The 24,779-nt window shown below is 48.7% G+C and overlaps 8 protein-coding genes across 8 annotated transcripts; 4 read left to right on the top strand and 4 right to left on the bottom strand.

Annotated features, from left to right (window-relative positions):
- Positions 1-675: 675 nt before the first annotated feature.
- CNBH0810 (hypothetical protein) lies at positions 676-2,236 on the top strand (the record flags this gene model as incomplete). Its single annotated transcript, XM_768942.1, has 5 exons — positions 676-733; positions 813-941; positions 1,004-1,142; positions 1,200-1,845; positions 1,910-2,236. 5 exons carry the CDS (start codon positions 676-678, stop codon positions 2,234-2,236), a joined length of 1,299 nt encoding a protein of 432 aa, XP_774035.1.
- A 1,451-nt stretch (positions 2,237-3,687) lies between these two features.
- On the top strand, positions 3,688-6,223 carry CNBH0800 (hypothetical protein; the record flags this gene model as incomplete). Its single annotated transcript, XM_768941.1, has 10 exons — positions 3,688-3,873; positions 3,934-4,280; positions 4,348-4,802; positions 4,882-4,907; positions 4,982-5,135; positions 5,196-5,347; positions 5,417-5,587; positions 5,646-5,696; positions 5,840-6,052; positions 6,119-6,223. The coding sequence occupies 10 exons, from the start codon at positions 3,688-3,690 to the stop codon at positions 6,221-6,223; spliced, it is 1,860 nt and encodes a 619-aa protein (XP_774034.1).
- A 1,120-nt stretch (positions 6,224-7,343) lies between these two features.
- CNBH0790 (hypothetical protein) lies at positions 7,344-9,161 on the bottom strand (the record flags this gene model as incomplete). The annotated part of the gene is made up of 8 exons (XM_768940.1): positions 7,344-7,424; positions 7,480-7,553; positions 7,612-7,686; positions 7,741-8,022; positions 8,075-8,443; positions 8,494-8,542; positions 8,600-8,696; positions 8,752-9,161. 8 exons carry the CDS (start codon positions 9,159-9,161, stop codon positions 7,344-7,346), a joined length of 1,437 nt encoding a protein of 478 aa, XP_774033.1.
- A 1,460-nt stretch (positions 9,162-10,621) lies between these two features.
- On the top strand, positions 10,622-11,678 carry CNBH0780 (hypothetical protein; the record flags this gene model as incomplete). The annotated part of the gene is made up of 7 exons (XM_768939.1): positions 10,622-10,689; positions 10,751-10,770; positions 10,835-10,941; positions 11,003-11,112; positions 11,169-11,365; positions 11,425-11,480; positions 11,532-11,678. The coding sequence occupies 7 exons, from the start codon at positions 10,622-10,624 to the stop codon at positions 11,676-11,678; spliced, it is 705 nt and encodes a 234-aa protein (XP_774032.1).
- A 188-nt stretch (positions 11,679-11,866) lies between these two features.
- On the bottom strand, positions 11,867-14,935 carry CNBH0770 (hypothetical protein; the record flags this gene model as incomplete). Its single annotated transcript, XM_768938.1, has 3 exons — positions 11,867-12,605; positions 12,653-14,688; positions 14,744-14,935. The coding sequence occupies 3 exons, from the start codon at positions 14,933-14,935 to the stop codon at positions 11,867-11,869; spliced, it is 2,967 nt and encodes a 988-aa protein (XP_774031.1).
- Positions 14,936-16,174: 1,239 nt separating this feature from the next.
- On the bottom strand, positions 16,175-19,050 carry CNBH0760 (hypothetical protein; the record flags this gene model as incomplete). The annotated part of the gene is made up of 12 exons (XM_768937.1): positions 16,175-16,255; positions 16,314-16,395; positions 16,460-16,481; positions 16,534-16,563; positions 16,614-16,678; positions 16,736-16,780; positions 16,833-17,002; positions 17,052-17,107; positions 17,172-17,342; positions 17,409-17,844; positions 17,907-18,828; positions 18,878-19,050. The coding sequence occupies 12 exons, from the start codon at positions 19,048-19,050 to the stop codon at positions 16,175-16,177; spliced, it is 2,253 nt and encodes a 750-aa protein (XP_774030.1).
- A 415-nt stretch (positions 19,051-19,465) lies between these two features.
- CNBH0750 (hypothetical protein) lies at positions 19,466-22,566 on the bottom strand (the record flags this gene model as incomplete). Its single annotated transcript, XM_768936.1, has 3 exons — positions 19,466-19,481; positions 19,536-22,514; positions 22,565-22,566. Coding segments are annotated over 3 exons (2,997 nt in total).
- Positions 22,567-23,019: 453 nt separating this feature from the next.
- CNBH0740 (hypothetical protein) lies at positions 23,020-24,645 on the top strand (the record flags this gene model as incomplete). The annotated part of the gene is made up of 6 exons (XM_768935.1): positions 23,020-23,828; positions 23,880-23,985; positions 24,042-24,181; positions 24,233-24,323; positions 24,384-24,488; positions 24,544-24,645. 6 exons carry the CDS (start codon positions 23,020-23,022, stop codon positions 24,643-24,645), a joined length of 1,353 nt encoding a protein of 450 aa, XP_774028.1.
- Positions 24,646-24,779: the final 134 nt, after the last annotated feature.

Here is a 24,779-nt window from a genome sequence, read left to right as displayed (position 1 = left end):
CTGGCAGTGGAGGTGCGCGTCAGCTGACAAGGAAAATGCCGAGCCGGCGTTTAATAATAGTAATCCCGAAGGACCAATCGGGTAAGCTATCTGTTATCTCGAGATCTAGAGTACCTCCGCACCCAAACGCCCGTCAGTGGTCAGGGTCGACTTGCAAGCGACGCTTACACTTTCTCTGCTTTTCTCCCTTCGACTATGGTCGAACAGACGACGGCGGCTGAACCTGTTTCGTGTTATTGTTCCGTCGGAGAACACCTTTGTCTCATATCTCACATGATCATAACGCAGTATTTCTGGTGCGATAACGGGTTTAGACCTCTTCGGGTAAACAAATGAAATGATATATGAAGCAGATTAAAAGGTCACTTCTTATTAAGAACACAGGTCGAATCCAAGATTCACTCAAACACCGCCAGAAAAGACAAAGAACCACTCAAATATGTCTTCGCCAGACCGAAAGTCGGAAGAGCTGGTTGTGCAGATGCCAGCGCTCGAAACTAATATTATGGAAGTTGAAGTGGTCCCGCCACCACCTAAACCACAGTCGAAGTGGATGGCCATTTACCGAAGTTCTCTTTTCCAGATCTGCGTTGTTTCAGCCCTCGCCTTCTGTGGTAAGGACATCGCACCATGGTGACAATTTTGGACATTGGCTGATAACCAGTAGGCCCTGCTATGGCTGATGCGATCAGCGGTCTTGGTGGTGGTGGTCAAGCTACTCCTTACACAGTTAGTAAGTAGTCATGCCTTTTCGTGCCGATCGGACAGCCGAACGCAGGCCAGCAGACTCACCTAATATCTCTTTTATATAGATGCCGCCACATGTGCTTCATACTGTGCTGTCGCTGTAATCTCCCTTCTCGGTGGTCCTCTTGCATCGCGTATGGGCATCAAAGGCATGCTCATCGCCGGTGCCGCCACATTCGCTATTAATGGTTCCGGTAAGCTTTAACCACCTGACACTAATATACTTCGGCATATACTGACGAAGATTCTTCTACAGCTTACTACGTGAACAGCAAATACGGTGTCCAGTGGTATCTCATTTTCGGTCGTTTCCTCTACGGTGCCGGTTTCGGTTTTTGGTATGTTGCTGAGGCTGCCATCATTTTATCATATCCTGAAGAAGGCCGACGAGGCAAGTGAGTGCACTTTCCCCTAAATGCACTCTCTCATTTTATATTAACGTCCATTCTCAGATATCTTGCCATCTGGGTCGGTTCTCGTAACCTTGGTCAACTCGTCGGCGGAAGTATCTCCCTCGCCCGGAATGCCAAGACAGCCGCTGCTGGTGCCATCGCCACATCTACCTATCTCATTTTCGTTGCTATTGAGGCCATTGGCTTTCCCATCTCATTCCTTATCTCCCCTCCTCACAAGGTTCGACGATCTGATGGTGTCCCCATCGTCTTGGCTGCAAAGAAGCCTTGGAAGTACGAGTTCCTCGACCTTTACAGGGCCATCATTTCCCCTCGAATGCTCCTCCTCATGCCCATCGGTTTCTACTCCTACTTTTACGGCGGTGTGCTCTCCACATACCTAACAAACTACTTCTCCGTCCGTGCTCGAGCGTTGTCATCTTTCATTGTCCCTACCGGTATCATTGTTTTCACTGGTATCTACGGTAAATTCTTCCTTGATAACAAGCATTGGACACAACGTCGCAGGGCGCAAATTGGTTTTGCTATTTTCATGATTCCCTCTTTGGCGTCTTTCGGCTGGCTCTGTGCCAATCAGGCCAAGTTCCTCAACACCAGTCCCAAGTACGATTGGAACTCCGCCGGATGGGCCAACGCCTACGTTCCTTTCTACATCATGCAGGTCTGCGGTTACCTCTGTCAAACTGTGAGTACCTTGCTCATGATCATAACCGTATTATGATAAATGCTGACACGCTTCTCCTCATTAGTACATCTACTGGCTCATCTCCTGTTTCACAACCGACGTTGGTGGAAACGCCCGTAACGGTGGTATCTTCCGATGCGTTGAAGCCGTTGGACAAGCTGTCTCATATGGTATCAACTCCAACGCCAAAACCCGTTTCATCCCTTTGGGTATCAACTTTGGGCTCGCTGTCCTCTGTATTCCGTCTACATATGTCATTATCCAGCAAGTTCCTCACTACAGGGCCGATGATGTCAACCGACCAATCCCTTACGGCCAAGAAGAGGGAACAGGCTCCGTTGCGGAAGAGATTGATGATGAGCTCAAGAAGGATGCCGAGCTTCGAAAATAAGAGGGTGTAAGCAATAAAGTTTTTGAAATCGGGTTAGGGGTATTAGTTCTCTCTAAATTGGTTGAATTTTTCAATTCGTGAGGTCATATTGTAGATTGGTTACTTTAGTGAATTGTACTTTTCTCCATATTAGGTTATTATGATTTATGTTTATGTAGAGGGTCAACATGATGCAGAGTGTACGTCTCATCATTCATGTCATTACAGCTAGAAATTACGACCAAACTTGTAGCAGCTTGTTCGGTGCTTGCAAACAAAGGTCAATATGCCGTTACCAACTGTGCCGCAGAAGATGATCGTTAGTTTCTGACTTACAGAATGTTCTGTTTACAATACAAAAATTATAAAATCCCCTTCAAGAAGAACGAACTTTCCCCCAAAGCACTTGTAAAACAGATCACTAAGGACGGCGTTGTCGTATCCATCCATTATTTAACGATTTTTTAAAATTGAAAAAAAAAGAAAAACACGCTTATGTCCTCTTTTGTCTGATCATCTTCCGTTGTCGAGCCTATTCACTGAGTGGTCAGAAACTGACTATAAATGCTTCCAAGACACATGGCAAAAAAATGAAAGTGATTCGGAGTCCAGATGAAGCAGCAGCATGCAGCAGTTGCTGCAGCGGGAAGAGGAGATTTATTTAAAGCCAACAGCTTATTTTTTCATTCGTACCATAAAGAGGCACCATTCTGCGGAACCATCATGTACCTACCGCTGCCATGTATCTCGAAAAAAGTAGAATAACAGACGGTGTTCAGAAAATGTTTGCTGTCAACATGATCGCCATCGTTATCAGCAGATCTGTCGGAGAAGAGACCGTTCGTTAATAAAGCGCCGTCAAATACGATTGGTTCTTGGTTCACCGGTCCATCTTGTTGTTCAATCCATCTACCTCTTCCGTATTCTCATTATCTATACCATGTCACTTCATCTCGACTATGCGGAAATCTCAAGACAAGCTAGTGAGTGTGCTTCTTACTTAGTGAGCCACCCGCTAAATACACGCGACAGGGCGTATTGTTGATGCCAACAGGGCCAAAACAATCATGGAACAAGCTGTGAATCTCTTCATTTGGCATATTGTTCGCACTAACTCCGTACCCTCTGTTCTTTAATAGCCCCAGTCGAAGTCCTCATCCAAAAGAGTTAAATACACCCGTTCCACTGCTGGCTGCCTGGCGTGTCGATCTCGGAAAGTCAAGTGCGACGAGACTTTACCCGCGTGCCTTCGATGTGTAGCTGCGCAAAGGGAATGCGAGTATCCTCCTCCAGGAGAGGCTGGACGGAAACGAAAGAATGGAAGAGGAAGAAGTGGGGATAGTTCCCATGCTAGTGAAAGCGGGGCTGGAGGTGAGAAGAGAGCAAGGCTGAGCGAGAGTGTTGGTGGTAGAGATGACGATGGACAAGCAACAAGCCGAGGTCAGAGACATGATGTACAAGGTCACGAATGGATGGAAATTGGAGGAGGAACAATGGTGAGGGGGGCTGGAAATGAAGGATGGGCGGTGGAAAGAACGACAGTACAAAAGGGGCAAACGGATCCCTCGCCTCTGAACGGGACGTCACTGTCACCTAGCGATTTCCTGGGAGATGGAACCAGCAGGATGGGGATATCGCCTGGAGATCCACTGAATTTTGTAAGCTGCGAAGACCTTTTTGGAACGTGAGCTATGCGTGCTAATAGACTCTGTTCACAGTCCACCACTGACTTTAGCTTCCTAAACGAGTTCATCCCCTTTGTCAGTCCGCCTTCGCTTTCCAATGCCCAGACTTCGACATCTCCAAATAACCCCACTTCTATCTCCAATTCGACGAGCAATAATACCGTCTTGCCTCTCAACGCCGTTGCTTCAGCCTCGGCCTCTTCCTCAAAGCACGCACCTTTACCTCAGTTCGGAAACTTTTCCAAATCTTTACTGCTTAATCGACGAAAGATTAAAGTAGGCGGGTCAGAGCTCTTAGGGCAAAGCGACGGGACAAGAACGCCATCTGTCCCTCCTTACGCGATTCATCCGAGATTACAAATGGTGGACAGCTTCTTACAGTGAGTTTGAGCCAATGGTGTTCTCTTTGATTTTCCAAATCACAAAATGATGTTAATCGTCAATCAGAGCATTCGCACATGATGAAGCATTGTTTGAGTTTGGCCCTTCACATCGCCATCGTAACTTGTCCAACAACACCCTCACTGCAGGAAGCATCGACGTCCTTTCCAATGCTTTCCCTTCCCCCACTGCACGGACCCTCTTCCATCACTACTTCAACACTGCCTCGCGTATCCTCATCACAATGGGCAACATCGGCCCGAACCCTTTGCTCGCGGTATGTACACCTTTAAAACTACTTGATACCAACTCGGCAGCGTCAGCTGCGATCCGAATGAGCATGCTTAGTGTCGGAGTGGCCCATTTCACGCACGAAACCAAAGATGCGGTCGGGAAGAATGAATTGGGTCGGAACTGGGAAACCCAAAGAAAGAAATTGAAAGAGATGGGAAGCAAGTTTAAGAAGGCGGCGCTGTCGAACATAACTCTAGCTGCACGGGCACAGAACGGGCCAGATCAGAGTGAGTGAACATGATTGGATTTTGTGAAGAGAGGCTAACGTTCATTGTGTCTATCCAATAGTCGACAGCATCCTGGCAGCTTGCACCCTATTGTGCATCAGAGATGTGAGCCCGAACCCAGCCACAAGCTTTTTGAATATATCAACTAAAATATCACTGACTTTCGGAACCATACACAGGTGATCAGCGCTGATCCGACATGGCGGGATAATCTCGAGTTTGCTCTGTATCTCATTGGAAAGCAAGGTGGACCCCAAGCGATGCTTCAAGGTACTGGATACTCGTTCACGAGGAGGTATCTATTGGAGAACCTAGCCACGCACGACGTCTTTGGTGAGTAGCACTATTTTCACATCAAATCACGTAGATAATTTATTGTAAATTCTGCCTCAGCATCATTTATCACCGGCAAAGAGCCAGCAGTACTAGGGAACTATGATACATGGTGGTTTGACAGCGTGGAAACATCGCAGACAAGATGGGAATGGGAGTCGGTAGAGAGGAGTTTTGGGATCTCGAGAGCTATGGTTGACCTTGTCGCTAGGGTGAGGTTTTTCTCTGCCCTGATAGGAAAGATGTCATGAATAAGCAAACTGACTATCCTGATTCTACAGATTGCCGTCCTCGATTCCCAAAAACGTCGGCTTGGTGTTACCCTGCAAGGCGGCATTGAAGAGATGTGGGATGTTGCTCAGCATTTTGAGCGGGAGTCTCATTGCTTGCTACTAGAGCTAGACATCTGGGGAAATAGTTTAAATGCTTTGCCTCAGCATGTCAGGGTGACGGTAGGTTTTGCTTATTTGCTAGATTATGTCTCTAAACTGATTTATGATCAATTAAAAGTGCGGCGATTATATCTACAAGTACATGGCGGTCGTTTTTATTCTTGCGGACGTGAGTCTTGATAGCTGGTTTGCCCCTTGGCTACCACAGTCCAATCTCCAGTACCAAATGAGGTGCAGCGGCTGACATTCGCTTGATGCCGCCTTTTACTTTTTCCTGCCTTTAATTTTCTCTTTGTTTGCTACCTTTTACAGATCCTTGAACAACCGATATCAACCCCTCGAATCGTTAAATGCATCGATCACATCCTCGAGCTCCTATCGGAAGCTTCCGCCATGCGCATGTCGGTCATGTTAATCTGGCCCCTTCTCATTGCGGGTGTTTTTGCACTCCCCGAGAAGAGGGATAAAGTTAGAGGATTGTTTGATGCTTTCCAAGGCGATTACTGTGAGGACTTGGAGGTTGCTGTGAGTCATCAAACCTGTCATTTATATTTCAGAGCTGACTTTGTTGCCTCGTTTTTGCCATCACAGCGCGAGTTGATGGACGAACAGTGGAGGGGAATAGATAACGGAGAGGGGAAACAGCCTTGGGACAAAGTAATGAACAAGTTGGGGAAATATGTCTTGTTGATCTGATGTAGGTGTGGTTGTATTGCGAAGGGCGGGGGTTAAGTGACCCAAGAGATTGCTTACTATTGTACTTCTTTGTACTCTTGGCCTTGCGTCACTGTTGGATGCCTTGTTTTGGTTTTTGGGATAAAAGGGACTATATTACAGTATGACAGATCCGTAGTACTCATAGCTATTAGGGATACCTGTGACCATTTCGCCAGTGATCATGGGCTCATGACCAGCACTCAATTTGGATACCTTCCCACACGACAAGAACACTAGCTGTCATACCTACAACAAGACCAAGAGGAAGATTCTTAGTATATTCACGTTTTGAGAACGAAGGTCTAGCTAGATAAACGGGAAAAATCCAGATAGTTACGCCGCATACAACAAGATCGCGGCAAGGCACACGATGTGGCAGCAGCCTGGATTTTAACGTCATGATTGAGTGACTATGTGTTAGCGTAAGAGTGGATGTTCGGAGATTGTGGAGAGCGATGATCATTAGTCTTGAACATAATTATTATGAGAAATCCTTTATCCATCTGACCCAACTCACCTTGTGGACCGGACTCCCTTGTGGGCCATGGCGATGTCAAAATTGCAAGTTGTTAATCTTGAGGTGACTGATGAATAACTGGAGCTTGGGCCTTCTGACTTAATTAGCGTGCTTAGGGGCCGTGATGCTCTAGACTTAGACTTATAAGCATCCTTTGTACCACGAGCATCACGCCGACTGGCTAGATAACATATCGCCCGACTTGACATACAGGTTACAGACATAATACGGCAGGAGGGTCAGTTCGCGACTATCTGCACCGTGAGCCTTTATTGAGGTAAATGATGATTTTAGAACTTGTGGAACCGTGGGTTATTTGTTAGAGATATATTTTCGTTCTCCAACCGCCATTAGGTAATAAGTATGTACAATCATTTGAGGTTGCTAGGTATTGCAGCTGTGAAACTGTGTCGCGAATTTGCTGAAAAAAGCTCGAGTGTTCAGCGGTTTTACCGATACGTACAATGTCACATACATCGTATTTTTGGCATTGAAGGATACAATGCTAGCCTCGATGGGAATATGGGCAAAACATAAAAAGAGCTCAGCCGTGACCAGGCGCATTGAAAGCAGCGACTGTCTCTATGTTGACTTTTCTTTGAACATCGCACCTGTCACACCGCCGCTCAAGATAGTAATAGATGAATACAACAAGAGTACACCCTGAAGATGGACACCATTTAGTAACAGGATCACCGCATATCGTAGATAGACGCACGTAGTTGTTAACGCCGTAAGCTCCAGCCCCGCCCTTAAAGGTGTTATATTTCAAAAGCGCTTCTGATATAGGGCCTGCAGATGGATAGTTAGCCCATGGACTTCTGACGGTAATGTGATTTAATGTACTAACCAGATGTCAGATTACCTACTCCTCTGATGAAGGTGAACAACGAAAGAACGATGGTGATGGCGAAAGGATTGTCCTCTGGTAGCAATGCGTCAGGGATCCGCAACATGGTATGACGATAGCACTACTTACTTGATATGACAGCGTTCATCTTGGTCCATAACGCAGAGAAGCTAGGGCCCAGAAGGCCAAAAACAATCGTGAATGCAACAAGCATGCCGTCATTCGTTCCAAAGCCCCAAAGGAAGGCACAAGCCAATCCGCTGCCGATGCACGAGATGAGGATTACAACACGCAAAGATATGTGATCGGACATGACCCCAAGAATAGCATTACCGGGGACAGAAGCGGCGTTAAGAATAGCTACAAGTCCGGTACCGCTTGGTTTCGTTAGACTCAAATCGTCGGCGAAAGCTAGAAAGATTATAATGAGCGGTTGCTTCATAACCGGACAAGTGTGACTTACATGGTAACCAAAGACTAGGGACGAAGTTGCCAAGGCTTGTGAGAAGGATTGTAGCCAAGCCGGCCATCAAAGCGGTACTCTTCATGAAGGACCAGTCGGCGGCATGCCACCTCTTCTCGGAATGGTGAGACCGACTGGTTGGGGGAATTCGATGACGGATGGGGATTAGCGAGATAAGGCCAATGATACCAAAGCCAACTCCAATAGAGATCATTGTGGTTTTGTAGCTATAGCGTTTTAAAAGGCCGTCTATGATAAAGGGACAGACAGCACCGCCCACGCCCATTCCTGCGTAGACGATGCCCATCGCAGTCCCTCTTGCCTTAACAAACCATTCAAATAAAAGAGTAGCGCACGGCAGGTATGCAGCTAACTGTGATCAGCTAGAATCTCAGATGCAAACTGACAGCGAAACCTACCACCACACACTGGATAGATGATACCGAACGTGACAATCAGGTGCCATGGCTGTGTTGGAATCAGTGCAATGCGCAGGCGTAAAGTGATATTCGGCAACAAGCTCACCTGGGTAGCAAAGGCACTGGCAATGAGCCCAGCGGCAGAGATGATCCACGTTACAACTTGGATTGTCTTTTGCCAAGTGGTTGCTCTTACAACGAGCCTAGGCGTCTTGTCAACGAGTCTCTAGCGGTGGGTTTACGACATCATATGCTTACGGCCCGAGTAATGCAGTGCTCATGTACACTAAACCACTGTGAAGTGTAGCCGCAAGGGTTAAGGTGGCCGTTCCCCTCCCCTCGAAGAGCTCATTGGTCCAGTATACATGCAGTACACCAACAGAAGTTGGTATTGCCCAAATTAAAAGCTCCATCATGGTGGCGCCAGCCAAAAAGAGCCATGCTCTAATCCCACAATCGGCCGGAGGCAGCGCATACTGAATTACAGCTTCTTCATGTCCTTGATTCTCTTCGTCCTCCTGTGCTAAAGAATGCTCCGAAGGTGTATCGTCCGCCTTGCGTGAGCCCACTGATTCATTGTCCTCTCGATTTTCTTCGAAGCGTTGTACCGTAGTAGTGCGTTCTGTAAGAGTATTGAGATTCCGTAATTCTATCACCTCCTCGGACATCGTTTATGGTTCGCCGAGTGTATAATGGTCTAGTGCAATGGAGATTCGACAGATTACAAGGGAGACTTAATAGTGTTTATAAAGCCTACATCCATAATTATACAACAGGATTAGTCCGTCGATGGCACAAACAAAAAGTCGCTACAAATTTGAAGTCAGCGGCTTTCGACGATTATGACAAGCAAAGCATCCAAATGTACCGGATATGCCGAAACTTGCTCATCTTTTGATATACAAACGCAGTACAAAATTTACTAATGCATTAAATAAAGAAAGGTTTTTAGGGGTAGTCAGGAAATCTTACAACATCACATGCGCGATCAGCTAAACGCAAACCACCCTTGACCGAGGGCAAAGTTGCGGATAAAAATAGGTCCACCCGCGTTCTACGACCTACGTACGTATAGTGTCGGCCAACAGTCACCACATAGCAACAATCTCTTCGAGATCTTCTCTAAAATGAGGGTCAGGCCCAGTTAGTTGTTCAGTAGCGCGGATAGGTTGCCTGAGGATGTACGACCAAAACTTCAGTTCTAGAGTACCGCGATTAGTATTCTAGTAGAGTTTCGGGTCTGCCGTCGGTCCCCTCGCCAGCGAGATACGCTGCTTTTATCTCTTTCGCTCCTCCTTCTTATTATCCTATCCCGCCCTGATGACCTGCTATAATATGGCATATTTTGAATCGCGAATGGGTTTGCTATACGTCGTTGCTAGAGTTTTTCTTTCGGCAGGGCCATCATGCCCGCTGCCGCACTGACAGTTTTGAATGCTGACTACTACTAGTTAGGAAAAGAACTAATCGCATGCAAGCAAACCAGCAGCTACTGCCATCCTAGCATTCACTGTCCTTTACCCTATGGACAAGAATAAATATGCAGAGAAGTATGCTCGGCATCCACCTCATTGCATATCTTGCATCATCTATAAAAACTACAACCATCCTCGGCCATACTACGTAGTAGGAAGTGAAGGTTCCGCGTCCCGTCCGCTCCGCCAAGGCAAATTACTCGCAGTCGAATAGTGCCCTGGTGGGGGACCACAGCGGAATACCAGATGTTGAGGTTCTTCCTTTTTAGACTTTGAGAGCTGGGAGGGGAAGAAGGGATACTACGTAGGAGGGCCGATCGGACAGTGGTGGAGGCAGAGGGAGGATCGATGTTCGATCGATGATAACCCGGCGCGTCGCGTCTTCTGCTGCCTCGCCGCCAACATGACTTCCTCAATCGGGAAATTACCGCATGGATCGGCGTCATCCGAAAGATAATGTACTCGTAGTAGTGGACGACGGACCGAAGTGGAATTACGAAATGACGACCTAAAATACGTCGGGCTGTTTTATGAGTCATGGTGGGTGATTTCGTAAATGAAAATGAAAAACTAATGTACTGCGATAAGTAGGAATTGATTTGTGCGTTGTACTTGATCCATATTTCATTCTAGAATAGACAATAGAAATCAAGATGGTACAGAAGACGAGGCCTAGCGAGAAACGCATCCACCTCACGCGCCATGCTCAAGCAGAGCATAAGTGAGTCTTTCGCGGCCTGATGGCGAGCTACGCCTTCCTATGCTAACGCAGCCGTGTCTAGTGTGGCAGATGACTACACAAGTCAGTAATTCTAAATTGCTCCATGAGCTTTGAACTTTTTAGCTGACTGTCGGATTCTATACAGTTGCGGATGCGCCCTTGACAGCGCTTGGCCAAGAACAGTCACGGCAGCTCAATGAGGCAACAAAGAATGGGGTTCAGAAGACCGCTGAACTCCTCGTAACTTCTCCGGTGAGCTCTATTGCCTCTCTGCGCATTTGTTTAGCCACCAATATTAAACCTCCTTGAATAGCTCCGAAGGCCTCTGGAGACCATGTTGCTCGGTTATCCCGAATTAAAATCCAGATTAGAAAAGTCTGGAAAGCCCGTCATTTTATTGGACATCTTGCAAGAAGTCGGACCGTAAGTCTCCACATTCTCAAGCTGCAAGCCAACTCCTCATTTTTCTCGCTGGTCAGCTACCCTTGTGACACTCCTACACACCCCATCTCTGCCTTGAAAGCCTCTAACGGTGGCATCTTCTCTTCTCTTGACTTCTCCACCCTTTCTCCGGACTACGCTTCGAAAGAAGGCATCTTCGCCCCTGCCAATGGTGCGGCAAGGGCCAAGTTGGCGCGCAAGTGGCTGAGAGAGAGACCTGAGAAGGAGATTGTCGGTGAGTCCATAATTCATCCTTGTCGCTGTAAAGTAATGCAAAAGCTGATGGCCGCCTAGTGGTGGCTCATGGCGATATCTTGAGATACATTGCCGATGGACAACAATCCAGCCGAGTGAGACTTTCAGCTAGTTTCTAGGTTACTTGCTAATCCATTGTCACCTAGCCCTGGAACAATGCGGAAAACAAGGTGTTCACTTTCAGATCTGACGATGACTCGGACGACAGTATGGTCGAGGCTGACTACAATGTGGAAGCACGTGATGCTACCGAAGCGCCCACCAGTAGTGAGATCAAGGCCGGCAAGTTTTAAAACTTGTAGCTCTGATCAGGTCGGAAGTGAATAACTGAAAAAGACATGCAGCGGTATTGTGTAAGGTTTTGTCCTAGCAAGATATGTTCATCACAGCGTCATAATCGTCATTACTCATTAGGCCACCCAACAGTTAAAGATTTTACAAAGCCCAAAACCACATCGTTTCGCACACCACATGCTAATCTCTAGATATCTTCTTCCACTTCTTTACGCCATTCCAGCACCTTCTCAATATCAACCTCTACTCTCTGCTCCCTTTTATTTCTTCCTTCCAAAAAGCCCAGCGCGTCATCCCTCGCCAGCAGCTCATCCAATAATGGCTTTGCAGGCTCAAGGTTCAAAGTCAGCTCGAACGATGATCTCGCTCTTGAAAGAGGTCGATAAAGTTCAGTATGTTGATGGATAGGTGTACGAAGGGGTAACGTGGAAGGAGGGACGATGCAGGGTGTCCTAGAATATTTACCTCTTTTTTCTTGCTGTATGGTTTGAATATGATTCTTAGTGATAGCCAAGAAAGAGGAGCGAATGCTACCTGTGAGAGTGAACGTCCCGCTTGCCATCTTCTTTGGTCTAGGAGGACTCTGGGAGGCATTCTGGTGTTTTGCATCTTTGGATTTGAGCAAGTTCAGAATACTTGACCTTCTAGAGATCCTCCTGCTCTTACTTTTTCCCGCTTTTGGCGACGGTGAAGGAGATGAAGGCGGATGATGCGGGTTGGTCTTAGGAGACTCCTCGGGACGGGGTGTCGCATGATTGACGACATTTGGTGGACTGATCACTTGAGACAGCTTTTCGGATTTGGGACGTGGTGGAGACCATGCAGAGAGAAGTGGGGCAGAGGTAGGACGGCCTTTGCCCGATAGCCGATGCGGAGGAGTTTGGTTTGTGAGATTTTTACGGCCAATGGAATTGGCAAGATGTCCACTAAGACATGTCAACGATTGCCCATCATCTGTGGGCTGTAGACTCACGATGTCAGACCCTCGGTTTCCGGGTTGTTGAATGTCTCATCTGTTACCATCCTCAAGCTCAAGCTACTTTCCATACTCGGTCTTGTTCCGCTCTTCATTTTCATTCTGTCTGCGTGCGAATCAACAGTGATGGGATTTTTTTTGTCGCATATCGAAACGGCGCTCAAAAGTGTTTCTGGTATTGGGCTCCTGTTTTTTAGGCCAATCCCAAACAACGGAGTCTTCTGGCTAGTTTTCTCTTTATCAAGTAAAGATTCTCGCTGCTGCTTAGCTACCTCTTCAAGGAGCTTGAATTGCGAAGACAGCGTCCTTCCTACAACGTCTTTCAAGACCTCTTCTCTCCATTCTTTATCGCTTTTCTTCCTATCCATCTCACCTCGCATACCTCTGATCAGCAAAGGCCCAGATATCTTTGATTTCAAAGACGACTCTCTTTGCTGACTGTTCTGTTCCGCATTATCAAACACATGGACCAGTGATCGGCCTTTGAAAGACTTGTTTAGCATCCCTTTCAAGGAATTACGAGTTGCTTGAAAAGGGGTTCGTTTGATTTTGCCAATATTGCTAGGTTGGGGGGAGTTGAATGGGGATTCAGGAAAGAGCTCTTCGACTGTATCCGGCGGAGAGCACATGGATACTGATCGGAAGGGAGAGTAAGAATGGGAAGTTGGAGAACCTCGAGCTGTTGTGGTGGTGTCACGCGATATGGCAGAAGAGACTGGACGGGATAGGATATCGATTGGAGGACCAAGCGATGGTGGTTGGATGATAGCAGGAGGTTCGAGAACCTGAGAGGATAGACCTTGGTTTTCTTGCTTTACGGGTTCTTCGTCTTTCTGCACCTCGATAAGCCCACCGGGGAATGAAGCGAGTTTCCAGAGATCCTTCAAGTTGGCATAGGTATGTGCTCTTTTCAATTTTGGTCCTTGCGCAGACGAACAAGTATGTAAAGGGGTTTGAGAGTTAACAGGTAGAATGTAGCAGGGCCTGAGATATACTGGATCGGACTTCAAAGGCTGGGTAGATGGTAATTCTTCGGTGATTATCTCGACAGTTTCTGGGTCTACCGTGTTCGTGTGGCTCATCCACGAATGTCGCTTATCTCTCTTACTCGCATGCGAGGCCCGACGACCAGTCTCCGTCAGATCGACACACTCCGCTTCCAGACTTTCTGGCAAACTACCTGGAGAGCCCGTATCAGCAGACGAAGAGTAGCCTATTCCGATGGTGGACGGCGCCAGGATCGAGACGTCAGATGCATTGGCCAAGAAATTCATATGTGGTCGCGTCTGGGCTGTGATCGTTGTGAGAATACGGACGGAATGATCAGACATGGAGGCGGAAAGGAATGATTGACTAGAGTGAGATGAGGACGTTGGGGAGGGTGTGGGTGCGATAGGTGATGGTGAGAGAGAAACGCTCTGAAAATTGAGAGAAAGGCCACCTTGATAGGACTTGGATTTGCCTCTCTTCATTGTATGCAAAAGGGTATGCGTTCGAGCATCATGGTCTCCAGTAGAATTTGACAAAGGTGATGCCCGAGAGTATTTGCGCGACACTTGATGCCATGGCGACTTGGAATTACCCTTCTTCGTTCGCTCTAATCTACTGGCATTAATCAGTGGGAGCCCTTCAAGAACTTTGCCGGTATCACAGCGGTTCTCAACATTCTCTCCATCCCAGCCCATAGAAGTATATTCTCTGACCATTGGTTGGGAGGCGGGTTGTCCAAACACAGTAAGGTCTGGTCGTTCAGTGGAGTAGGCTGACTCGGGATACTCTGATGCGTGGAATCGTTGGGGAGGTTTTGAAACTCCTAGTACCAAAGAGATTCCTTCGCCATACTCGGAACAAGGCGATATGGCCGATGCATGGTCATAAGTGACAGTTTTTTCGAAGCGGGCGGATGAAAACGACCGGCTTCGTGGTTCGAGCACAATGGTGGTGGTGTCTGGCGAGTTTGATGACCTTACCGGTCTTCTCAAGAGAGGCTCAGACCTCTTCGCAATGGATGATGCCTTCCGATACTTGTCGCTCTGGTCAGTCTATGTCAGCTTATGGAGCGAACAATCAACACAGGGTATTGCTTACCTGCCTCACCTCCTTGATTCTTTTGCGATCCTCAGTCTCCCCCAGTACATCAGTGCTTTGTCTCTTGAGACTTCCATGGTTTATCTCTTCCTGTCCCCATGGATCCTTGTCCCAGTCATCCCATTCGATGCTAACAGCGCGACTGGCGCTGTGCAAGTCGAGCATAGCTGGTTGACGACGTAGAGGTCCCATTTTGTCAGTCAACAACAATACTAATCAACCTTCGTGACTGCGCTATTTGTTACTGATGTTGGGTTCTCAAGATTGTTTGTTGTAGGTCGTGGAGGCGAAAAGATGACAGATGAAGGTTTATCGAAAGTCAAAAATAGATGTTTGGGCCACTGATTACTGAAACAAACAAGCTAACGTGGTCTTATACTCAGACATTTTGGGAGCAGCGCACCATACGGAGCCCGGCCCGTGGAAGCTGGGCGATGGACGAGCAAGTGATGGATTCTCACAGCGCCCGATCAGGGGAGAGATGCTACGACGGATCAGCGACTGATGTCTCCGGTCGGTGGCGGAGGACAGTGCAAGGGCTAGGAACGCTCGACGCTGCAACTGTCGCTGCTCGAGTAAGCCGATGAACGAGAGGTGAACCGGCTTCATCTTATACATCCTGCCACCGATGACGCTGCGCCTTCTCGCGTTGTCCTTCTGCTCATCCCCCAGTCCCAGGGGCCATCTTCACTTCTTGACGCTTGACGACAGCATCCTCATATTTGATTGTGGGGCGGAGTAATGGTTGTGTGGTGGGTTGTGTACCGAGAGCTTTGGCTGCCGTTGCGCTCTGATGGTCAAGGGCGTAGTCGAGGCACCTGTCCGTGCACACACTTTATCCGCGTGGAACCTTGGAGATACAACATTACGAGAATCGGCGGAGTGGATAGGGGGCAAGCTCCTGCTTCATGTTGTGTTTTAAGTTTGAAGGACTGGTATTTGGACATTTTGGCGGTATGTAACAGCTTGGGATATCGCGATTGTCTATTGCTGAGTGAAGCCTGAGCACGACAAAATAGGGGACCTACCGATTGTCTTCCGCCGAAGGAAAAAAACAGACAAATAAATGTAGGCGTCGGCGAACCCATCACCACCAGTATGTGACGCGACGCGTTTTTCTTTATTTTGAGTCCAAGCTTCGAGCGCGATCACGCCTCTTTCCGTCTGATTCTCTTTTGTAATGGGGCTGTTTGGGAGACCGGTAACCCGACAACATCTGTGGGCTATGGAGGAAATTAACTGCTCCATCTCCTCTCCATACATCTCCATTCACTCCGCCCCTTATAGCCTGATATTTATTTGTGAATCCTGGCAGCAAGCGGCCGGGTTCAAGAATTCTCAAATCATAAAGCATGTGTTTCCCTTTTCATTATTTGTATTGATGATAACTATGCTAAATATTCAGGCATAAAATCGGTTGATCTATTCCTTTCACTCTCGCTGCACGACGAAAGCCTCACTCTCATCCGTGGGCTTGCCAATCCATTCCTCCAGCCATCGGAACACCTCGTGCTAATATATCACCCGGTAAGTACTGATCCAGTACCATTTTGAGTATGGGTAGACTTACGTGCCACTTGATAGAGTTGTGAGGTTTGAGAATCCAGTGATTCTCGTCGGGGAAGTAGACGAATCGGCTAGGGACTCCTTGGCTAAGATGGTCGTCAGTATATCAGTGCAAGAGTCTTGCATCTTGAATCCATAGTCTAAACGCACAGCTGCAGAGCGGTGAAAGCGCCTATTTCCATTCATCAGCATCTAGGGTGAACTATATAGCTCTATTCACTTACCAAGACCTTGAGAGTTCTCCAGACGGTAGTCTACATAGCCCATATTAGTCAAGGGCAAATCAACGCCTCTCTGCACGTACCCTTTCCACCTTGGATAACAAGTTCCGGAGTATTCCACTCGATAACGTGGTTCACAGGGTTCCATCTTATAATATCACATTAGTAATTTCTTCATCTTCTTTGCATCACTGATCTCACTCACTTTTCATAAGTTGCCCTATTCGTCCAAGGTGTACCAGCAAAGTCTCTACCAGCATACGATATTAGCCATATTTTATCGCCCAGAAAGCGCTGCTCACTGGGTGGGAAAATAAATCTCTTCCGTGGAGAAGAAGGTAGTGACCGTGTCGAACACGCCGTCATGGCATACTAAAGCTTTGAAACCAAAGTGGTCGTTATGCCCGTTGATCCAGTTGACCATGTAGCCACCATAAGAAGCTCCAAGGCCGGCAGTACGTTCGGGGTCGATCTACGTAATGTTAATAAGTGAGTACAGGGAGGCGCACGGTTGGATTTACTTCAGGGTAGTTTTCTAGGACGTAGTGGTAACCTGCGAGGAGGTCCTTGAAAGGCTCTGTAATATGCATTTAATAAAAGAATCTTTTGCAAGCTTGGCTTTTTGGCGAAAAAAAACTTACTTCCTCCCCAATCGCCCTGGATAGCATCGGTAAATTCTTGTCCATAACCGGTAGAACCAGTAGGGTTAATGGCGACGACAAAGTAACCTTGGGCGGCAAACAGGGCAGGGTTCCATCGAGTTGACCAAGAATCGTCCCAAGCTGATTGAGGGCCACCATGAATCAAGAAAGCTGTACATATATTATCAGATTTCCTCTCCCAGAAGCAAAAACAAAAACGACGTTAAAGGGACGCACCGAGAGGATACTTGGCCTTTTGGTCAGGCTTCCACCCACGAGGCTTCAAAGCCCATCCCATCACATCCTTGCCTTCAGCACCCTTGAACCAAAACTCTTCACCAGTCTGAACATCCAACCTCCCACGGATGAAATGTTCATTCCATCGAGTGAGTTGCCTCAAAGGCTCAACAGCCGGTATCTTGTCTCCGTCTCCGTCTCCAACTGCATTTCCATCCTCGGCAGGGTCGGGCAAAGTCAATATCCATTCCACAGTGGGAGTTCGGAATGATTGACGGGCGATGAGGATGTCGGTCTCGTTCAGTGGAGTGAGGGAAACGGTTGTACCGTTGAAGAGAAGGGGAGTCGGGAGGTGGTTGGGGTGAGTGAGGTGGTATGGGAGGGTGCGTCCTCGGAACTCGGCCAAAAGGAAGATGGATTGAGAGTCGACCGCCCACTATATGATCCAGTGCTCTGTTAGCATATTTTTGATGTCAAGTTGAGGGGAATTTATCGTACGGAGATGCTTTTAGGGCTCCTGTCCCAAACTTCGGTCCATCTTTCACTCTTCCCACTCATCAAGTCATAAACAACGACCACCCGCCTATCACTCTCGTAGCCATCCTTCTTCATCTCAAGCCATGAAAGCTTCTTCCCATCAGGTGAGAACTTGATTTCGCTGATAGCTCCATGGGCGTGAGGAGTAACGTGTTTGGGAAGGATGGACGCAGAGTCGTAAGAGGAAGGAAGGGAGAAAAGATATATGTCTTCTCTGGTATGTGTGGCAGTCTGGAGGTAAGGAGGCTTAACGGCTACAGCGATGTGTTCAGAGCTGATAGAGTAAGAACCCGCATCGATAGGGTCGGTCTGGGATACCAAATCGGTACCGTTCAAGATGTTAATAAACTCAGCTCGACGTTTGTGATGCTTGTTGATATCATTATCAAGCTCTGCCCATTCATCGTTGATGTTGATCAGCTTGACAACACCTAGCGTCCAGACCTTTCCGCTGACTCTCCAAGTATCCCAATGCCTGACCATCAAGTCGTCGTATACTTGGGCACTGTCACGTTTCTTTTCGTAGAGCTTGTCGTGATGTCGAGTCTGGTAGAATGAGCCATCCGACCACACTTGGCCAGTAAACGCGAGGGTTTTGGTGCTTGCTTCATATTGAAGAGAAGTAGGGTTGACGCCGTGAGGGAATGAGAGGATCTTTTGACGCCTGGGGGAGCGAGGTGGGTTGTGTTTAGGCTTAAAATTGGATTGGCTGAATGCATATTCAACCGGGTAAGAAAAAAGATTCGATCCATCGAGGTATGCGATGGTAACATCGTCAAGCCAGAAGAAATCGGCTGCAGCCGAAGGAGTGGTATTGAACAAGGAGATGGGATGCTTCACTTCGGGCCTGTTGAGCGTCGCCAGGTATGCTTCTCTCCTCATACTACATTGTAATTTAGCTTGATTTCATGGGCAAACTCCTGAAAACGTACGAGTCATCCCTAGGTTCCCAATAGTCGACGACAGCGATGGCGTGCTGCTTGTCAGGACTGGCAATAGCCGGGAAAGGCCTAGGGGCAGCAAGCATGTCTTCTACGGTGAATGGCGCTGGAGTAGCCCATGCCGAGGCTGATAGGCCAAGGAGGGCGAGTACGGTGGCTCTCATGGTTTTACGGGGAGAGAGGGAAGAGTTTGTGGATTATAAAACCTCGTCTCGTTTTGCTTGGCCTCGGTTCGGATTTCGGCGTCTTCGGAACGGTCTCGCGGCGAAATGTTTGACGTCAACGAATACCACATAGTTACCTATCTCCTGCTCAGTGTCTCTACCGTTCCGCACTCTGCAATGCGATACATTCCTGCACTCCACCCTCCCAAAACTAAAGCAAGGTGGCTCTCCTCTCAGAAACTGAAATTCATGGCTCATTGATTTATAATATACAATTGCTTTCTACCCCTCATAAATTCGACGTAAGTCATCAGATCCCCCGGACGCCAGGCCATGACCGTCATCCATAGACGCTTCCCGTAATCCACATGTAGATAATCGTCAAAATCACACCCTTCATCAGAGTCGCCTCGATTCAGGCATCCCTTCCCCTACTTGGCTTGTCAGTTTGGGATTCGATAAAGACACAGGAGAGAAAGACTCACTTAGTAACAACCGCCCATCCTTCTCCAGGCTCGAAATCTCCCGGATCCTCGTCATCCAACAGCGGGCTCTTAGGGCTCTTCCTCATTGAGTTTGACTTTGAGAGCCGTTTGGCAGCCTCGGGAGTCATGGTGTCAAGTTGATCGGAAGAATCTCCTTCTACCGCATAAAGAGATGACTTGCTAGGAGTGATATTATCTAAAGTCGGATGGCTGATGGATTTGCTTTGTCCTTGCAGGTCAGCAACGTCGCTTTCCCCCCCTAAAGACCTTTCACTGCTCGAAGCAGGCAACCCTGTAGGGCTCTTGGGGTTCCCGATAGACTCTTTCTTCGACTTGGCAGGCGTCACAGCGGGGCTTGAAACGTGGACTTCTACCCTCGGCTTCTCCTCATCAGGGACTTCGGGGAAGTACTTCAGCATTGATTTATCGATGGGCGTTTCGGGTGCATCAGAGGGTTCGTTGAAGGCAGCGACGGCGCTCTGCTGAGGAGATTCAAGTTCAGTCGAAGAGGTGGTTTCAGAGATGGGATCTACAACGTCAGGATCGGCTGCAGGAGGCGTGGGAAAGTCGGGTGCAGCTTCTTCGCCAGTAGGGGTCTTTTCTTCATCTACAATTTCGACAGGTGAGGGGACATCAAGAAATGTTGGGGCGCTGGGTTGGATTGAGGGTGCGGTAGGGGCAGGCTCAACCTCAAATTGCTTGACGTCCTTGTCCCTGTCAGAGGAGATAACGTCTCCCGGCAGGATTTCAGATCCTACAGCAGCGACTTGCGGTTGATCTACCTTGGTTTCGGTGATAGCGGTGTTATCCTCCGCAGACTGAGTAGCAGGAACGTCCTGGCCGACGACAACAACATCCGGCTTCTCAGCAGCCTTCTCTTCATCGGTCTTGATGAGGCCCGCACCGTCTTCTGCATCACCATATTGTACAACAGGCACATCCTCGCCGACCGTGATGACATCGGGCGCAGCAGCAGCCTTTTCCTCATCAGTCTTGATCGTACTTCCGTCCTGCTCCGCAGACTGGACTTCAGGCACATCCTTTCCGACCACAACTACATCAGGCGCCTCTGCTGCTTTTTCTTCATCCGTCTTCACTACTTTCTCTTCGTCACCCTGGGAAGCCGACTGTGTTGCGGGTACATCTTTGCCGACAGTGACGACATCTGGAGCTTCAGCGGCCTTCTCCGCATCTGTCTTGATGACCCCCTTATTGGCAGTTTCACCCGATGAGGTAGCAGGTACATCGTCGCGGGCGAGGACCACATCTGGCGCCTCTGCAGCCCTCTCCGAGTCCGTTTTGATAGGTTCGGATCCCTCTGCAGACTGAGTGGGCGGTACGTCTTCACCTACAGTGACCACATCGGGCTCCTCGGCGGCCTTCTCCGAATCTGTCTTGATGGGCCCTGGCTCTTCAGATTCGGCGGATTGGGTGGCAGGGACGTCTTTACCAGCCACAACGACATCAGGTTGCTCAGCCGCCTTTTCCTCGTCAGTCTTGATAACGTCCTTGTCACCTTCCTTGCCGACTTCTTGAATCGGCAACTCTTCCTGCCCACCGTACTCTTGCTTAGTCTGGGCGGGAGGCACGAGAATCTCATCAGGGATCTCCACATCCTCGATAAATTGGCCAGCTTCTCCGCCCTGTACCTTCTTCTCCTCGGGGGCAATAGTGTACTCGCCGAAGTTTCGGGCCATAACGCTCGCAGCCATGTCATCAATGTCCCTGGAGGGCACATTGCTGGGCGAGGAATGTAGCTGGCCCTGCTTGAGAGCAACAAGGTCTTGCGCCTTGCTGGGGTCGGAGCTTGAAGCTGCAGACTTGGGAGTAGGAGGACCTTCGAGATCTTTGTCGGAGGCAGCAGCTTCGAGTGGCTCGTGGACTGTGGGGGCCTTGACGTCTTTGACAGGGGTAGAGAGGGTCTCATCGGAAGGCGGAGTGTTTTCGCCAAGATCAAGCTTGTCCATCTTGCCGCTCACATCGTTTATTGAGCCTTCCTCATCCCCAGCAACGCTTCCGTCTCCGCCTACACTTCCTTCTCCGGCTACGCTCCCTTCTCCCAACCCCCGCCTCTCGGCGCGAGGTGTACCCATAGGAGTACTGACCCCACTAACATCGGCCATCATCTGAATTTCCTCCTCGCTGCCCACAGATTGAGTAGCAAGCGAGGAAGATACACTAGGAGCAAACTTGGCCGATTGGGAAGTGATACCAGGCGCCATTGGGTGGGGGATAGACCCGGTTGCGAGCTTGAGATTAGGTGCGACTAGGTCGTACTCGGGTGCAGGAAGAGGGGGAGTGCTGTTACCCATCGGAGTAGATGGTACCGACAACGAAAACTCGGAAACTGCATCTCCGGCCTCAGCGCGAGTGGATGACGGTGTCGAGGTACCAAGATTGGCATTCAAAGAGGGAAGAGTGGCAGCAACGAGGCTAGGGGGGACGTCGCCTGTGGCAGCAGTACCTGCAGTCCCAGGCGAACTGGGAGGTGTAGATGAGCGTGAAGTGATGGGTGAGGCCGAGCTATCGACGGTAGCGGAGGCAGCACTAGAGTCTACGGAGCCAGAAGCAGAACCGGCAGGGCTGGCATCGCGAGCAACCACCGCAGGCGCGGGATTTGTCGAGATACCGCCACTACTGGACCCAGTGTTTTGGTAGGGCACAGGGGAGTACCCGCCGCCAGTCACACTAGGAATCCTGTTACCAATCATTCCCTTACTCTCGGGTACCCTTTTATCAGGAGTCACCCCCAAAATCCCAGCAGACTTGCGGTCCAAGCTGGGGATACGGTTTCCGACCATGCCGCGCGACACAGGTGCGCTGGGGACATGTTGCTTGGGAACGGGGGGTGGAGCTGAAGGATTATTGAATTTGGCTATACGGTCACGCAGAGATCCCGATACGACTCGGCGTTGGGGACCGGCCTGACCTGGAGAAGAGGAGCGAGAAATGCTGTCCGGTGGAGTTGTGGAGTCGGACCTGCAGGGAATCAGAACTGGTACATATGGTACAATATTGGGTACGCGTACATAATGGTGTAATCGATATTTTTGGCTGCGACTCTATATGTCCGTGGGCGTTTATGGATAGTCTGTACCCTTGTCGGTCGAGCTGCAGACCATAATGTCAGTCCAGATTGTCATTACCAAGGAGTTGGCGAAAATGGCATTGCAGACATTGCACATACCTAGATGTTACTGTGTTAGCCGTTTTATGTAGCCTGTACTGATTAGACTCCTTATATGTTTCTCAGATGTTATAGATACAAATTCAAATTGAGATATGAATTCGAAAATGAGAACTGAAGTGCAGTGAATGGTCGGGGATACGGAATGACGTTCCCTTGATCCCATAAACGAAGCCACGTTACGTAACGCACGATACCCGTCAACAAACAAGTCTCAACAACAACAATAACGCAGACGAAAACCACTTGGCTGTATATTGCACATCGCTGTTTCTTTATTTTGGTCATAATCAAACAATGGCTCTCCAACGAACACCTCCACAGAGAGTACAGCGTCTCTCTCCCAACCCCATGGTTACAGCAGACGAGGTCTTGCAGAGTGGCGCATCTCCGTTTCAGCCACGCAACCCGGCAGTCATGCGCTCTCCCCCGGCAGGTTCACAACCACACTCTCAATATCAGCTCGCCCCATCACCGACACCTCAGTCCCGACCACCACCTAAACAGCCAGAAGCAGGACCGGAAGCACACCAAGATTCTGCTGAAGAAGTGCCGGCGGAAGAGGTGGGACAGGAGCAAGAGGATGAGCCAGCTACACACAAGAGTCTGATTGTAGACGACCGGCCAATCAGACCTGCGCCTGCAATCGTGATTGAACCAGAGGTGTCTATGGAAGTGGATGAACTGGAAATCGCACCTGCTCCCGAACCAGAAGCAGGACCGTCCACAGCTTCTCAACAAGTGCCTGAGCAGACTGGCGATGTGGAGATGGAAGAGGTTGAACCTGAGCCTGAACTCGAGCCTCAACCCGAATCAGCCCAGCCGTCAGAGCCCATTAAACCTCCCAATTCATCTACCCCTCCGCCCTCCGAAAGCCCCGCCCTTGCTCCAGCACCAAAATCTCCATCACTCCCCCCCGCACCAGTCACGCCTGCCGCAAAAACGCCTCGCTCTCGTACACGCCGACAAACAAACCAATTGCCGGCACCTCCGGCACCTATACAGGTCGATGATGCATCACAAGCGGTGTCACAGTATGGAAAGAGGTATCAGGTGACGTACGACGCGTTGGAAAGAGCTGTAAAAGCTGGTACACAACGATGGACGTAAGTACCTTGTCTCCATTCGAGGCCGTCGTCCGCTGACGACCCATCCAGTGCGGACAACCTGAAAGACTGTTTCCCTCACTTGGCCGCACAGATGCCCAAGGCAATGGAGAATGCCTGGATGTCCACCAGCCACACTATGCGTACCAAAATAATGGTAAATCTACCCCATTCTTTCACTGGCACGTTACCAAACTGACTCAACCAAAACAGAGCAATGCCCAAGAGCTCTTAAAACATTACAAAGCAGGTCCTGCGCTCCAGATCATTGATGAAATTGCTCAAGAAGCAAGAGAGCATGCAAAACTTCATGGCGGGAACGGGAACGTGTACACAAGACCCGATGCATGGCGGTAAGTCTTTGCAACGGGCTTGTCTTGTTAAAAATACTGATAGACTTTTAGTCCAAATTTGGCACCACATGCCCTTGTAGCGGCAACAAACTTACCGGTATTGGATGAGACATATGAGAGGTTGAGGGACGAGTATCTCGGGGCAAGTTCATGAATTATAGTCGAGAATCTGCAAATGCTGATCGCTGACAACGGTGAATAGTTGCATAAAGATTGCCAAGAACGTTATGCCTCTATATTAGCCAAACAAGCTCAGCTAAAGCAATTGGAAGAGAATGTCGGCGATGGTGTTTTGGAGCTTGATAAAGTGAGTCATTTGATCTGGGATGTAATCAAGAATACAGCTCACTGTACATTACCAGACACTAAAGGCTCTGGATGGATTACCAGTAGAGGATATGATGATTTGGACAGAGGCGGCGGAGACGAAGATGGAGACGAGAGCACCAGAATATGGCGAATAATGATAGTCGGTAGCAAACATAAATATAGACATTGCGAGCTTGTTGGTCTTCTTCTTGGGTGTATGAATCATTTGTATCGTTTTATGACGAAGTCGTCCATTACTATAATCATATATACTATCTACAACGGTTTA

This window comes from Cryptococcus neoformans, chromosome 8, assembly GCF_000149385.1.
Source record: "Cryptococcus neoformans var. neoformans B-3501A chromosome 8, whole genome shotgun sequence".
NCBI lineage: Eukaryota > Fungi > Basidiomycota > Tremellomycetes > Tremellales > Cryptococcaceae > Cryptococcus > Cryptococcus deneoformans.
This window is presented reverse-complemented; position numbering and strand designations above follow the sequence as displayed.